Source organism: Diadema setosum, chromosome 16, assembly GCF_964275005.1.
Source record: "Diadema setosum chromosome 16, eeDiaSeto1, whole genome shotgun sequence".
Lineage (NCBI taxonomy): Eukaryota > Metazoa > Echinodermata > Echinoidea > Diadematoida > Diadematidae > Diadema > Diadema setosum.
In genome coordinates this window covers 27,752,400-27,766,583 of record NC_092700.1, presented here as the reverse complement: position 1 = coordinate 27,766,583, position 14,184 = coordinate 27,752,400, and the positions used below count along the sequence as shown (strand labels likewise).

Here is a 14,184-nt window from a genome sequence, read left to right as displayed (position 1 = left end):
ATTCAGCAAAAACAAACAAGATCAGCCAAAACACGCCATTGATGACAAACCCGAAACAAATGGAAAAATGGTGTAACGAAATCTCAGCTTTGTCACATATCAGTCGGCCCGACTGTCCATGATATCACAGTAGTGCATACTGGTGCCTGCTGAAACCAATGATCCAGTGTTCATGGACATGGATGTTTGAACTCACACTTCTATACGTTGTACGTGAAATGCATATCATATCTAAAGTGGTAACAGAAAATGACCTAAGAAACTTGAGTTTTTTGAAGTTTACTGGCTTGACACATTTGTCTTTTCAGGCAAGGATACCATGTGCCATTACCATTAATTGCACCCAATTCATTTTGAACTAGCAAAGCCATGGTCACATATTAAAAAGGAAAAGAAAAAAAAGCACCCCCCCCCCAAAAAAAAAAGAAAAAAGAAAAAAGAAAGCCAATCCCCCAAAACCTATGGCTGATGGAACAATCAGAAATTCATACATGTCAATCACATCTGCACTTTTGTCTCTTACAAACGCCTCATTGTCTATACACTGGATATATATTCATAAACATTGCTGTAGTGCGTTTGTAAAAAGAAAAATGAATAGTAATAACAATGAATAAAAATCACTGAACGACATTTTGGAGATATAATTTCAGGCTGGCAAAAGTTGCATTCAAAAAAAAAAAAAAAAAAGGACAAATACATACAGGCATATACTTACAACACAGCACAAGTTTCATCAATACTCCAAATATCAAATTCTTAATTAAAATACAATGATTTAATCATATTAAATAACAGTACTTTAAAGTTGATTAACGCATATAAATATCATACATACCATATAAAGAAAGCAGAATACATTGAAGCTATGTATGTGTAGTAGTAATACTCTAACCTGATGAAACGTCAGCAAAGATGGCAAGTACATTCTCAAGGCTTGATTCTGGAGCAGTGCTCTCTTATGTGGCTGCCAATGGCAACCTCTAAAAATACCCTGAATTTGTAGTAAAAACCCCTCACAAAACTGTGCATAGAATGAAATTAAAGCAATAAGATTATTGTCAAGCTACATGAAGAACTTGCTCCGTATATGAATTTCTCTCAAAGGCACATGATCAATGACGATATTCAGCCTAGCTCACAACTAACAAGAAATAATCTTAAATGTTACAAAAAAGTCTACTTTCAGGAAACCTACACTCTGTATTTCCTAACACACTGAATGCCCTCAACTTCACCCTAGCAACTTGTAATGATCAGTTTTAGCATCATAATCCTGCCATACATAGTTCTGGTACTGAAAGTTCATTCTGAGTAAATAAACAGATTAATACCTATTGTTCTACATGATTGTACATACCAGGCTCCAAGTATTCTGAACTATGTGAAAGCAAAACAGATTAAAACATTTGCCGAACTCTCTAAAATCTAAGAAAGTACTCTCAAAAACATGATAATGTGGGACTAGAAGATATTGTTATGATTAATCAAGGAGAAACAGTAGGTCAAGTATGTGGTTTTTGGTTGTAAAGGGATTTTCTTACCACCACACCACTAGCAAACATGACATTTCATCTTCATTATTATCATGATGATTTTTTAAATATCATTCCAGAGGCACAGCAAACATTTTCCAACATTTGATTTGGATAGTTGTTCCAAACAAAATGCTGGATTAAAAAAAGATAAAAAAAAAAAAAAAATCCCCAAATAGGATCAAGCACAGATTTGACCATGAATGTCAAATGATGAAAAAATGACATTAAGTACTTGGAAAATGATATCAATCTAGTACTTTTTTTCCCCAGCCAGGGTGCAGTTAAATAAAATGGGAGAGATCCAAAGACAATGAAAATCTTTCTCTTTCTTCTTGGATACCGTGAATAAAATCAGTAACGATTTTAAAAAACCAAGCAATATTGACAGGAAAAACAAAAATGCAACAAACAACTGACATACCAGAATGGTATGGATAAAATTGGTACTGACATGATAATACAAATTCAAATCTCACACAAACTTAGGTTTGGTTTTTGTCAAGACTAAAAAGGAGTACAGTCACTTTATTTCCTGAATTATATCTACATATTTGTTCATACTGGCAAAAAATAGGATCACGTTCATATGACAAAAATTCATGGAAATTCTCAAACCAACCAATCAGGTCTATATTCAGTCAACTGGATTTCTCCTTTCCCAAACTGTGTTGGAGTTTTTAATAATCCTGGTAATACACCCTTCCCAGGAATCTTCTAACATGGCATTTTGTCTCTCCTGTTCGGATGTTTCATCTTCATTTTACAATCACTGTTTATCATTTACTTTGAGCAACCTGCCACGATTTAATTATTAATCTGCTGAATTTCATTGTACCATGCAGAAGTTAAAAATCACAATCACACACACACACGCTTACACAAACACACAAACATACACACATACCAGACTACTGGTACCAAGTCTCTGCAAAATCGTGCATTGCAATGGCACATCTTAGCATCACTTTTAACCCGCTGAAGACGAGTCCCAAGAATACTTGGGCAGGTGTCTATGCAAAATGCGTGTTATAGCAAAATCACTCCGTCCGCAACGGGTTAAACCAAAATACCACTGAAACAACTCCAACATGAGAGCGGTCCTCCAGGAACTATTGGAAGCATCCGTCCATTGCGTGCCCATCGGTTGTCACCTGTGGACCACTACTACCCCCACCCTTTCTTGGGTATTAGAATGTCCTTTGCTGCACACTTGGAAAAAGCCTCTGGAAGACAACACGGATGACTTTTTTTTCTTCATCGTCATCTACCGCAGGACTGCACGTTCAGCGCATCGTCCGCCCTCATAAAGTCCACCTTGGGTGTGGCCGGTGCGAGGACAAGATCGCGGAGGCAGCCTACGAAGCCAGCTTCGTACAGGGCTCCCGTCGCCGTGGCGACATCCGTCGACAGTCCAAAACCGCCTGGGCCAGAGAGAATAGAGGGAATTAATGCTTAGGAAGTCTGTCAAGAACACAAGATGAACGCACGCTGAGTTTGCATGATCTCAATCACATATGCAGGTACCGTATATGAAACATCCATGTGCAGACATACAGGACAATAACTCAATAATAAGCTTTACATGGAGGTACTCTTACAACAAGAGATATCAATATGTTAATCTAATCATGCTAATGAAATGAAAAAGTGAAAAATAACATATCGCCAGACAGAGAAAGAGTGACAAAAGTAGATACGCTGTTGGGCAAACATGTAGATACCACAGTAGAAAGACACATTCATTGATAAACTCATCCATAAATTTGGCGGTTCCAATTTTTCATTATGATTATTTAGCTGATCTTTTTTTTTTTTTTTTTTCAGGACATTTATTATGAGGTATCGGTTGTCATGAGGCAAAAATCAGCAGTCTCAACAACTTCATTTTAATGAGGTTTCCTTGTATAGACAGAGAAATATGAATGATTGGATAGATATATACTAAATAAAGAGATACACAAACAGGGATATTCATAGTTATGTCACAGCAAGACATCACAAATGAAAAATGCAAACTTGCATGGAAACTGCTCAACTCACAGCCATTGACAAACACACACACACATACACACACACACACATACAAACAGACATATCTGGAGCATACAGCCTGTTCATCACAAAATACCCAGTCTCACCAATATAGTAGTGTCCATCGGTGTCCAGATCAGTGAAGGTGCCTCCGATGTCCGACTCTAATGGCAGCTGGTCATCTACATATAATCTCACATTGGTGCCCACCCTATGAACAGACAGACAGACAAACAAAACACAAGAAGCATCAAGTATCACAAACACTGCATACCACGTAATCATTTCCAAATTTGCAATGTGTGTCATGACTTGCCTTAGATTCTAGTCTCAAGCTAACTTGATAATCGGGCACCTTTGATTCATTGCAGTGGCCGATCACACACAAAAAAAATCCCTTCTCTCTTCCAAATTTCTGTACGTGAACTAGTGAAACATTTGTCTTGAACTACATGTAGCACTCTCCTGCAGAAAGCATACTCCTGATTTCTCTTAGGAAAATACAAAACAAAAACAAACAAGGAATGGACAGCTCATCCATCAAAATTATAAATCAATTCTTTTCTCAAAATCTACAAATCTCAGGCTGGACTGCTGCCACATGGCTATATTTCTTTGGCCACCTTCACAATCAAAACACACACGGAAAAATCTAGAACAGTTGGTTATTCTCTTTGTAGATATGCATTTGCATGTTATCAATACCCATCTATTCATAAGTGGTATAGTAAACAGATATGGCCTGCATTTTGGGCATAGTTGATATTTTTGCCATGCTTGATGGATCTCAACTCCATGCTACGACCTACGAAGCTAGCTCCAGGTGTCATAGCATGGAGTTGAGATCATGAGAGGCAATATTATGAGAAACCGCATAAAAGCAGTCCATACTGTTTTACATACTGAATAAAATTATCAAAAGAAATGTTATTTAGTCAATCATGATCTTCCTAGCAGTTCACACATCAGGGCCCCATTTCATAAAATTTGTTATCAATAACACCTTACAATAGTTGTTACAAGCTACTGAAATCCTTGCATCTGATTGGCTGAGAGCAGATTTGTTATAGACATATGGCAGTTGTTTTCTGATGACAAATTTTATGAAAAAGGACCCCGGTGCTGCCATAGATGTTTGCATTGAGATTGCATTGGACAAGGGTCACCTCTTGTGCTATTGAAGTTAAGCATTTACAATACATGTCCACACGTCTGCAAAAGAGGGCAGTTTAGTGTTTGGGGTGGTTTAGCACAGTACAACAGTGTGGGTGCTGTGAGGATGCAGGCAACTGTGGAATTTATGACCCCGATTCCAACTACAGTCCAATCTCTCTTATCCGGACGTGTCCGGATATCCGGATAAGGGATTTGGTCCGACATGGGAGACTCAATGTTTAATACACGCAGCTGCCTACCAAATGGTATCTACATGTAACCTACTGCAGATATAGCATACACTAGCTGAAACTCTTTCTTCGCTACCAGCCCAAAATTCGGGGGTAGTGAATGTCTGAATACATGTTATTTAGACGAAAATTTGATGTGAGTGTATGTTAGTTATGTTGGGAATAATATGTAATTCATGTGAGTTTGTGGTGGAATTTGGTTAGAGTTTAAAATCCACCTTTCCCCCATAATTATTAGATTGAAAAAAAAAAAAAATCATGCCATGATCGCATCCAGATAATGGAGAGATCCGGATAAAGGGAGGCTGGACAGGAGAAGTTGGACTGTAATCGGAATTATGGATTCATCAAGTGAGGTATAGAAATGTGGAGCTAGAGAACCAACCTCATGATAGTTACTGCATGCCACAAGCCGTCCGAGACCACAAGAGGATGCTGCACGTTGCCATGGGAATCGTGGCCAAGGTTGATGCTATGAACAGAGCGAGATACGAGTGATGAAATTAGGACTCTCCTTATATCGTGACATATAGTAACATGGCAAAGATGACATTATCACGACCAAAACTAGAGCTGTCAGCCTTGAAAGCCACAACATTTAGTACAAGATGCAATTCTCCCGTTTCACAATCCATGTGCCAGCAATGCCCATACCGTGAGAGACCTATTTTCTCACTTCTACGTCGACAACAGAGAGGTCACACCACACATGTACTGAAGGTAGCAAGATACAACGCTACTACTGGAGTTCTCTAACAGTACGTCGACAACAGCTGTTTTTGAGATGGCAGATGTAGTAAGTGAGTTTCGCAGAATAAAAGTCAACCATTTGAATACATATTTATCTCACCGAGATGTGGATCTAACCCACATGTGGTAACGCAGGAAACGCGTTTCTGGATTTGTCTAGCCTGGCTAGTTATACCCAACGCGGGGGTGTTGTATACTAATCTCCCGAAAGGCAATGCACTAAATGGACTAATGTGTTTAAACCGAATGAGGGTGCATGGTTTGCGAAATGCGAGAATTCAGTTATCAATTGGAATGTAAGGAAGAAAATAAAAAACTTATCATCCACATGTTCACAAATGGGTATTCTAACTTCACATTTCAAAGGGACTGGTTGTAAACCTTTTGTTTCCACCCACTGTGTGCAAGTGCCCAAGTCAACAGTAAATACAGAATCACGCAAATGTTGAGGTTTCCACCGCATTGATACAAATATTGCTGTGATAAACTCGTGCAATGATTTGTGCGGTACATAATCAAATATCAACCCGACAAATATTTCCACAAACGTAGCATTATGCGAGCATATCATTTACAAGTGTAATGGTTATATTCCCCTATCAACTGCAAATATTCATATATGCCCATTTTAACAAAGAGAGACTTGGGAATTTGGTAGGGCGATAGCTCGAAGTGACATATTACTAATTGACCACGATCTTCTGTAGAAATCGCCACATGCACTGCAAGAAGTGTGATCAAAATGGATAAGACTGTTGACTTTCAATCGAAAGTCTCAGGTTCGTATCCGGTCAACTGCCAACATTCTTGGATGGGGCTCTTTTATCTACCGTGTCCCTCTCAAGCCAGGAGTATAAGTGAGCACCTGGCTACACCAGGGTAATAATAATGGCAGGGCCCTTTGGTAGAGCAGTGGCAACATTGAAGAGGCTACACTGGGTGAAAAAAGGTCATGTCATACTATATCATAATACTGTCTTAATCTCCTTACAATGCAATGCCATACTTCCTGTGAGTACATTTTGCATAATACTCTCAACAAAATTAATGCTTGTAAACAAATCTTGCGATGGGAAAACTATATTTTTGCCCAAAGCTGGAAGAAGGCTGACCGCAATGCCTCACCTTATCTTGAGGCGGCCATTCTCCAGGCCCACCGCCAGATAGTCGGTCATGCCCGCCATGATTGGCTGCCCGATCCACAGGAGTAGGCCCTGATTGGTCGACGTGCTGAAGTTGAACGACACTGACGTTTCTGTTTTGTTGGATGAGTCATAGGTCGCGTCCTGGATGTACAGGAAGCTTGACCCAGAGAATTGAGCGCTGGTGATGTTCACAGCTACAATTAAAAGCAAAATATAAAAACGACATAAAAACCCCCCTCAAAACAATTCAAGGAATGTTACATAAGATTTACCAGTAGATTGCTTTTCATAACAGTACTGATCAGTTCTTTTTATTCTGCTTCTAGTAGCTTGCAACAGAAATTGACTACTTAGGATTACTAGTTACTTTGTGTCATTTTTTCTGTTTGAGACCAATGTTACGTTAGTTGACGATACATCATAAACAAATTTTCTGTCAAAAGGCAAATGAAAACTGCATGATTCCATTGCGTTCTCCATTCCAGCCACTCAAAGCTAGGATGAACAATTGAGGCAAACATATTCTGCAGCAGGTTGATGTCAAGCTGTGAATATCAAATCAACAAGCAGACACACTCTGAGATACTATATGTCAGTCTGGGATATTATTACGTCCCTCTAACCTGATCACGTAGTAGTTTGCAGGTAAAAGGAGAAGAAAATGTGAATGAGATTAGCTTCAATTTCTGTGATTTAGTACCACTGACCCTTCATAAATCATAGGAAAGCTTCATACGTACATGTTTTCTTACACTTTTCATAATTAAACGCTCGACACTCTTAAGAAAGCATATTCGAAACAGCTGAGAATATATTAACTAAGACTGTGCAAAAATTTTGCAAGCGGACAGAGCAGAACTTGACATACCTTCTTCACAGAACATGCCCTGGAAGCCAAGCGGACAGCCGCAGCTGTAGTTTGCCGCATCCTCGTCCGGCAGACAGAGGGCGCCATTCTCGCATCGGTGGTCGACGCAGTAGACAGAATCCTCGCACCGCGTGCCTGTGTAAGGCTGAAAGGGGAGGGGAAAAGGGAAAGGAGAATATATGATAAGAAATGAAGAATGAAAACCTTACTTCACTGCAAAGAGTGCTGTGTACTCAGGGCACGTGTGATATAAACGCCACTATCCAGGCATTTGCCATGAAAGTATTTACACTAACACAAAATCCTTTGCATAGGTACACATCATATCTTATTCATTCGTGCCTTCATTTCATATTCGTAAATGCACATCCTCCATTCCAGAGACAAGTTCATACACATTCTTGAAGGTTACAATGTAAAGTACATGGAGAGTCATAGGGCCTATATCTCGATGCAATTGTTGAAATGTCTCAGGTATTATCGTGCGGATTAGATTTCGTTCGCACAAATCAGTCTATAAAGACATAAAATGCTTTGAATTACACATTGGGAGGAAACCCTACGCAAGAGAAGAGACTGTTCTTTGTCCTCGCTTCAAAAACACACTAAACACACAAAAATCATCAGCTTTAATACAGAGTGTATTAGAGAAGAGGGCTTTCAGGGCTCTCAGGCCATTACTGTGGTCAATGACAAGTGAAATAACAATCACCCCAAGTAGAAATAAAGTCAAAAGCGAGAACACTTACGTTGAGACACTGACAGGTGAAGTCTTGTGAGCTGCCCTCTACGGGTGAACAGGTGCCACCATTCTTGCAGACGCTGTAGCCACAGCCGGTACCGTCACAGTCAGCGATGCCCAGGCCTTCCATCGCCCCGTCGACTGTCAGCTCGAGCTCGCGGCCGTTCACCACTGCACGCCGCACGCAGCCGTGAAAGCTCGTCACCACCCCGCCGTCCACTGCCAGGGGATGGACATCATCGAGGCGGGGTGCCCCGCCGAGAAAGAGGTCGGTACTGACGTCCAGGGAGACGAGGTTGCCGGCAGCGCGGCGGAAGAGTTGCTCCGATCCAAATTGGAGGATTGCGTTCTGGTTGACCCGGCTCACCTCTATGGTATACCATGTGTCCGACGAAACGTCCACTCTGCCAGTGGTGCGCAGAATAGCAGGGTCTCCCAGGCCATCTGCATCAGTGACATAAAAGATTTCAGAGATGCCTAAAAACGTTTGTTTGTTTTAAAAAGAACATTCCCAGAGTTACAAAGTCTGTCCATCTTATACCAACACTTACTGAATTACAGAATTGCTTTGCAAATAAACACTCTGTAATACATGGGATGATGCATTGTTAAGCCGCATTCCAGGGTTTTCCGCTCATTGAAACGAAATGAATATCTACTCTCACAACAGTCTTTGACATCATAACAAACTTTGAATTTTTGATTTTGAGCCCTCCATACATCACTATGACATAAATGTTATCAATTTGTTGCGTTGAGATACTTACTCCATGTTCAATGTTTGATGAGAGAAAATCAAATACCTTTTTGAGTTTAGGATTTAATTGCAACATTTGAGAATTTGATCTTCAATGCTGACCCTCCCGCCCTTTTCCCCAAATTAGATTAGCAGTTTGCATTGTCTTGTCATAGTCTATGATGGCACAGTTTGATTGAATTATGTCAAATATTTCTTGGGTCATGGCAGAAATTCAAAGACTTCTGAATTTGACCCTGACCTATTATCTTCATATCTTCTTCTTCATCTTCATTTTGTATCAATTTATGTCATGTTCATTTGTAAAAGACGTTGCAAAGTTGCCTTTTGGCTGCCCCAGTGTTTTCTTCCAATAAATCTATTTGATCCCTGACTCTATAAAGATATCAATCTCAAATGAAAATTTTCACAGACGTGAAAGTAAAATATTTTGTTAGTTCTACTAGATATGTTTAAGGTTACGCTGCATCCAAAGAAATCACCTCCCCCCTCCACCCCCCCCCCAAAAAAAAGAATACCGAAGTGTTATCTCTCAAGTTAAATCAGCCACCTTTAAGACTGCTGCTTCAAAATATATCCTCCCAAACTGAGTCCACCCTCTGCCACCACCTCCAATTTAAACTCCGCTTGGGGTATTTTGGAGGATCACTTCCAAGTATCAAGTACCAAATACCGGTATCCCCAAAACCCTCAACACCAAGAAAACTCACCTAGAGAATACCGCAACTCCACAATGCCCTGTGTCAGAGATATGGAGAAGAAGTCACCTGCATATGGACCGAGCTGGCTCGCCACATAGAAGAGGAGGCCAGAGTCAGAAAGGGGGCGGAACTCGATCAAGACGCTCGTTTCAAATCGCAGGTTGGCGGTCCTAGCGAAAGACATGTAACTCAGTGTCCCCTCAAATAATGGGTCACTGATCACAATATCTGTTGAAAGTAAGAATAAAAGAAAAGAAAAATACCCAAATAACATTGCAGTATGTACATTGTAATATAACAAACAAGTGAAAATGGGTTCAGCATAATTTTTCAACATTTCAGTCCACCATTAGATAGAGCAGAATATAAACTTTTCAATGATACCTCACTTGTTGCATAACAAGGAATACATTGTACTTCTAAAGTTATGATAAAAATATCCCAGATTTTTTCCTGTCACCTTCATTTTTTGCAGCTTTAATTGCAAAATATCTCGAATCAACAAAAATGGAGTTAAATCATTTTTCAATGAAGACAGTACAATTTCATTTTCAAGAACTCTGAATAAAGAACTTACTGTAAAAGTGGATATTTTCACACTTGGTCGAGTAAAATTTAATTGCACATGTGTTTAATTTTGTGGGACAAACACATTACATAGTGGTACATATAACAGGCAAAAGTGTTTGCATGCTTTTATTTTTGCGTTAGTTTCTGGCTGTGCAAAATGCACAAAAATCTCCACACTGCGAAAATTTCCACTTTCACAATATATGGCATATTTTATAGGCAGCTGCTATTATAAAAAGACATGATCAAGGAGTCTTCCCACTTCTTTAACGACCTAAAGGAAAGTTGCCAACTTACTTGATGACTGTTCGTATGTTACTGCTACATTAACGCTAACTAGATTTCTTCTTTACAGAGGGTGCTAATTAGAAATCCTGGATGAAAAAAAAAAAAAAGATGGTTATAACTTCGATGCTACGCTTGAGAGAGTCTGCACAAAGTAAAACAAAGTGATCCTAATAAAAGGTGGGTCCCATTTTCTACGAGGACTGCTTTGTTTTGGATATCTCAGCCACTTAAAAACAACTTTTCATCAAATAAACTTTGAATTCCTCTTACAATTATATGCTCTTTTATATTTCATACGAGGTTTTTCATTATCTCAAAAAATCATCATCAAAAAACGTTGGAAACCTGTATCTTCATCTCAACCGAAACTGTACCATCCCTCTGATAGAGACTATGAGGGGAATTTGCTTCACCTCCCATCCTTACGCACCTTCATCGCAAAGAGCTCCCGTTCTCCCGAGGGGGCAGTGGCACTGGTAGCCGACGGGAAGGGGTGTGCAGATGGACCCTTCGGGGCACGCGTGGGGATCAGGGTGCTCTGTGTCGCACACAGTGACGACGTCGGCACAGAGGGCGCCCTTCCAGCCATCGGTGCAGTTACAGCTGAATACAGAAAAGGGATAAGACATCTTAATGTATGGATGGGCATCGATAAACAAAACTTTTTTTCACTGCAGTGAAGACATGGCACAGTCTTTACCATGGTGCAATCTAAAATCTGGGGCCCCTATTCACATTGGTGGTTTAAATCTAGTCCATCATGTTTTATACAAATTTCTTCTGCGATACTGCGCCCAACAGTTTGCGCACGCCAACGCATCCAACAATAACAACATGTTGATATGTGCATGTGAAAGGTATGCCTACTTCGCGCTTATTTCAGTCCATGAACTAAATTCAAAACCATGGTTTTGATTTAAACCATCTTCTTGAATATGAGCCTGTATGTTCTAACTGCATTCAAGAATCAATGCTTTCTTTAAAATGATTTCATTCCAGCTCGAGGGAATAGCGCAAGGTCACATTGGAGTGCTGTGATAGGACTTGGGAATATGATTTGTGTTCTTCCATTCACAACGCCAGAGATGCTACTCCAACTATCTGCTGGCATTTGCTTTCTAAACTTAACCTGTTGAGGACGGGCTAATTTTGCTACAACACTCATTTCCCACAGACACTTGCCCGAGTATACTTGGGACTCGTCCTCAATGGGTTAAAAGTACAGGTAGACTTTCTCACATGTACGATGCTCCGAGGTCGATGCACTCTGCTCCATTTTGACACTCATTGAGGGTGCACTCCGAATGGCCGCACTGACCGACATTGAGACCGGCGTCCACGTGGCCTGGGGGGTTGCCAGGGGCGACAAACGACCCATACAACCCCGAGTTTATCTCCAGATCATAAATGCAGCCTGGCAAGTGGAGAAAAAAAGAAAAAGGAAATGAGGGGAACAAACTTTGAAAAAATACATAAAAAACATTTCAATTTATTCCTTTCAGTGTTTTCCCATTTAAAAGGACACATAGGAATATATCATTTTATTTTTAGCATAGAACAGCATGACATTTTATGCCTCCCATGTTCATGCTTCCCATGCTAACCCATGATGTACAGAAGCAATGATCTTTATTCAAGTTTGTGGTTACTGGTAATGCTTTTGCTGGTTTAGTAGCCCCGGTGCATACTGACTTCCTCACTTAGTCATGGAGTACAGAGAAAATTGGTGGGTTGTTGTTGTTTTTTCCCCAGCTTAGATTACATAACAGCAGTGCCTCCCTTATCATTCACACCCGTGGGCAACACAGTTTCCTCACCTTTGAAGCTGTCGTCATAGTCCACCACATCTGGCAGGAAGTGGATTTCCGTTGTGTCGTGACCGCCAACATACAGGTCACGATATGTGTTAAGGCCAATTAGGGCACCTTGAGTAATGGCACTGATGTTGACCTGGCTGTCAAGCTACACAAGAAGAAGTCAGTACACCGTGTTAGGGTAGAGTGTAACAACTACACCAATGACTGCAGCTGCAATAAGCTTGTGTGTATTTCAAAATTGTGTCTTTGTTCTAGAGTAATTTGCATAGATACATCATACTTGGCAAACTGACAAGGATCAGCTCTGCAAATACTGTCTTTGTTGACTCTTATAGGAGTCACTCTGCCATGAGAAGACTGAGACTGATGAAAATATGGAATTAGTATTCTCTAGTCTGAACAAGAGTTTGAAAGATTGTTAACTTTTCTCTTGGCTTCATTGAGTGGTAACATCACTTAAAGCTAGGACCATACCATCTTTCAGCTCTGTCAGAATCAAGATTATCAAATGAATATAACAACCGCAAATGTGGCCCTGCACCCCAACACCAACAAAAAGTCACCAGATATGAATTTTTAGGTACTTATAGGAAAGATTCTGAGAAAACAGATTTAAAAATGATGTATAATTCAATTCAAATGGACTCTCCAAACCTATCTAGTAAATACTGAAAAGAAAATACATACTCTTCTTAAGTGTTTACTGAGAGAAGAGGCTCTAAAGTATAGGGTCTATCCAAGCCATGCTAGCTGTGCAATGAAAGGGACAAAAAACAGGCTGTGAAACTTGACAGCATAAAAAATGAAGGGATTATCAGATTAAGCTAAAACTGATCACGCTCCATTAACACATTCTAGGCATGACTAATACCAACTTTCAAAGCAGTAGCATTATCTTTTCAGAAGTTATCAGAGTTCAAAATGAAGAGTGTGTAAAGAGTTTTTTTTTTTTGGTCGTGATGCACGGTCACATATAAATGATTATAGCCGTCATTACCATCTAATATCATCATCAGTATCACTGCCATCACTATCAGAATCATCTATACCACTATCATTGTTTATCTAAGTTAACTCCTTATGCTTTGTTTGCCAACTTTCACATCTGCTGGTGTGCTATCTTTACCAAAAGGCACAGATGTCTGGAAACTAATTTCTAATGAACAGAAATTACCTAATCCCTTTTCTCAATTGTGACCCCATGGAATTCCTGTTGGACAGAGGCACATCTTCATCATCACAACCATGTTCCTCTACATGCTCATAATCATCATCATCTTCAATCTTATTCTTTTTCTTCTCCTCCTCCCCCTCCTCTTCTTCTTTATCTTCTTCATCATCACCATCTTCATCATCTTCTTTCTGCTCCTTTTAATCCTCTTCCCATTCATCATCACATCGTCGTCGTCATCATCGTCATCATCACTCTCATCTTCTTCATCATCTTCAACATCTTCTTTCTGCTGCTGCTCCTCTTCCTCTTCCTCATCATCAACTGCATTCTTGTCATCTTCATCTTAATCATCATCATCATCATCATCATCATCATCATCATCATCATCATCACCATC

The 14,184-nt window shown here is 39.9% G+C and overlaps 1 protein-coding gene across 1 annotated transcript in view; it reads right to left on the bottom strand.

Annotated features, from left to right (window-relative positions):
- Positions 1–2,682: 2,682 nt before the first annotated feature.
- LOC140239780 (uncharacterized) overlaps positions 2,683–14,184 on the bottom strand; it is a 58,461-nt gene continuing 46,959 nt past the window's right edge. The window contains exons 31-40 of the mRNA XM_072319600.1: positions 12,614–12,758; positions 12,036–12,210; positions 11,227–11,399; positions 9,948–10,166; positions 8,488–8,924; positions 7,739–7,883; positions 6,851–7,064; positions 5,361–5,447; positions 3,677–3,780; positions 2,683–2,959 (exon numbers count right to left, since the gene is read on the bottom strand). Coding sequence (XP_072175701.1) covers positions 2,799–2,959; positions 3,677–3,780; positions 5,361–5,447; positions 6,851–7,064; positions 7,739–7,883; positions 8,488–8,924; positions 9,948–10,166; positions 11,227–11,399; positions 12,036–12,210; positions 12,614–12,758 — 1,860 coding nt within the window. The 3' untranslated portion in view covers positions 2,683–2,798. The remainder of the gene's footprint in view (positions 2,960–3,676; positions 3,781–5,360; positions 5,448–6,850; positions 7,065–7,738; positions 7,884–8,487; positions 8,925–9,947; positions 10,167–11,226; positions 11,400–12,035; positions 12,211–12,613; positions 12,759–14,184) is intronic.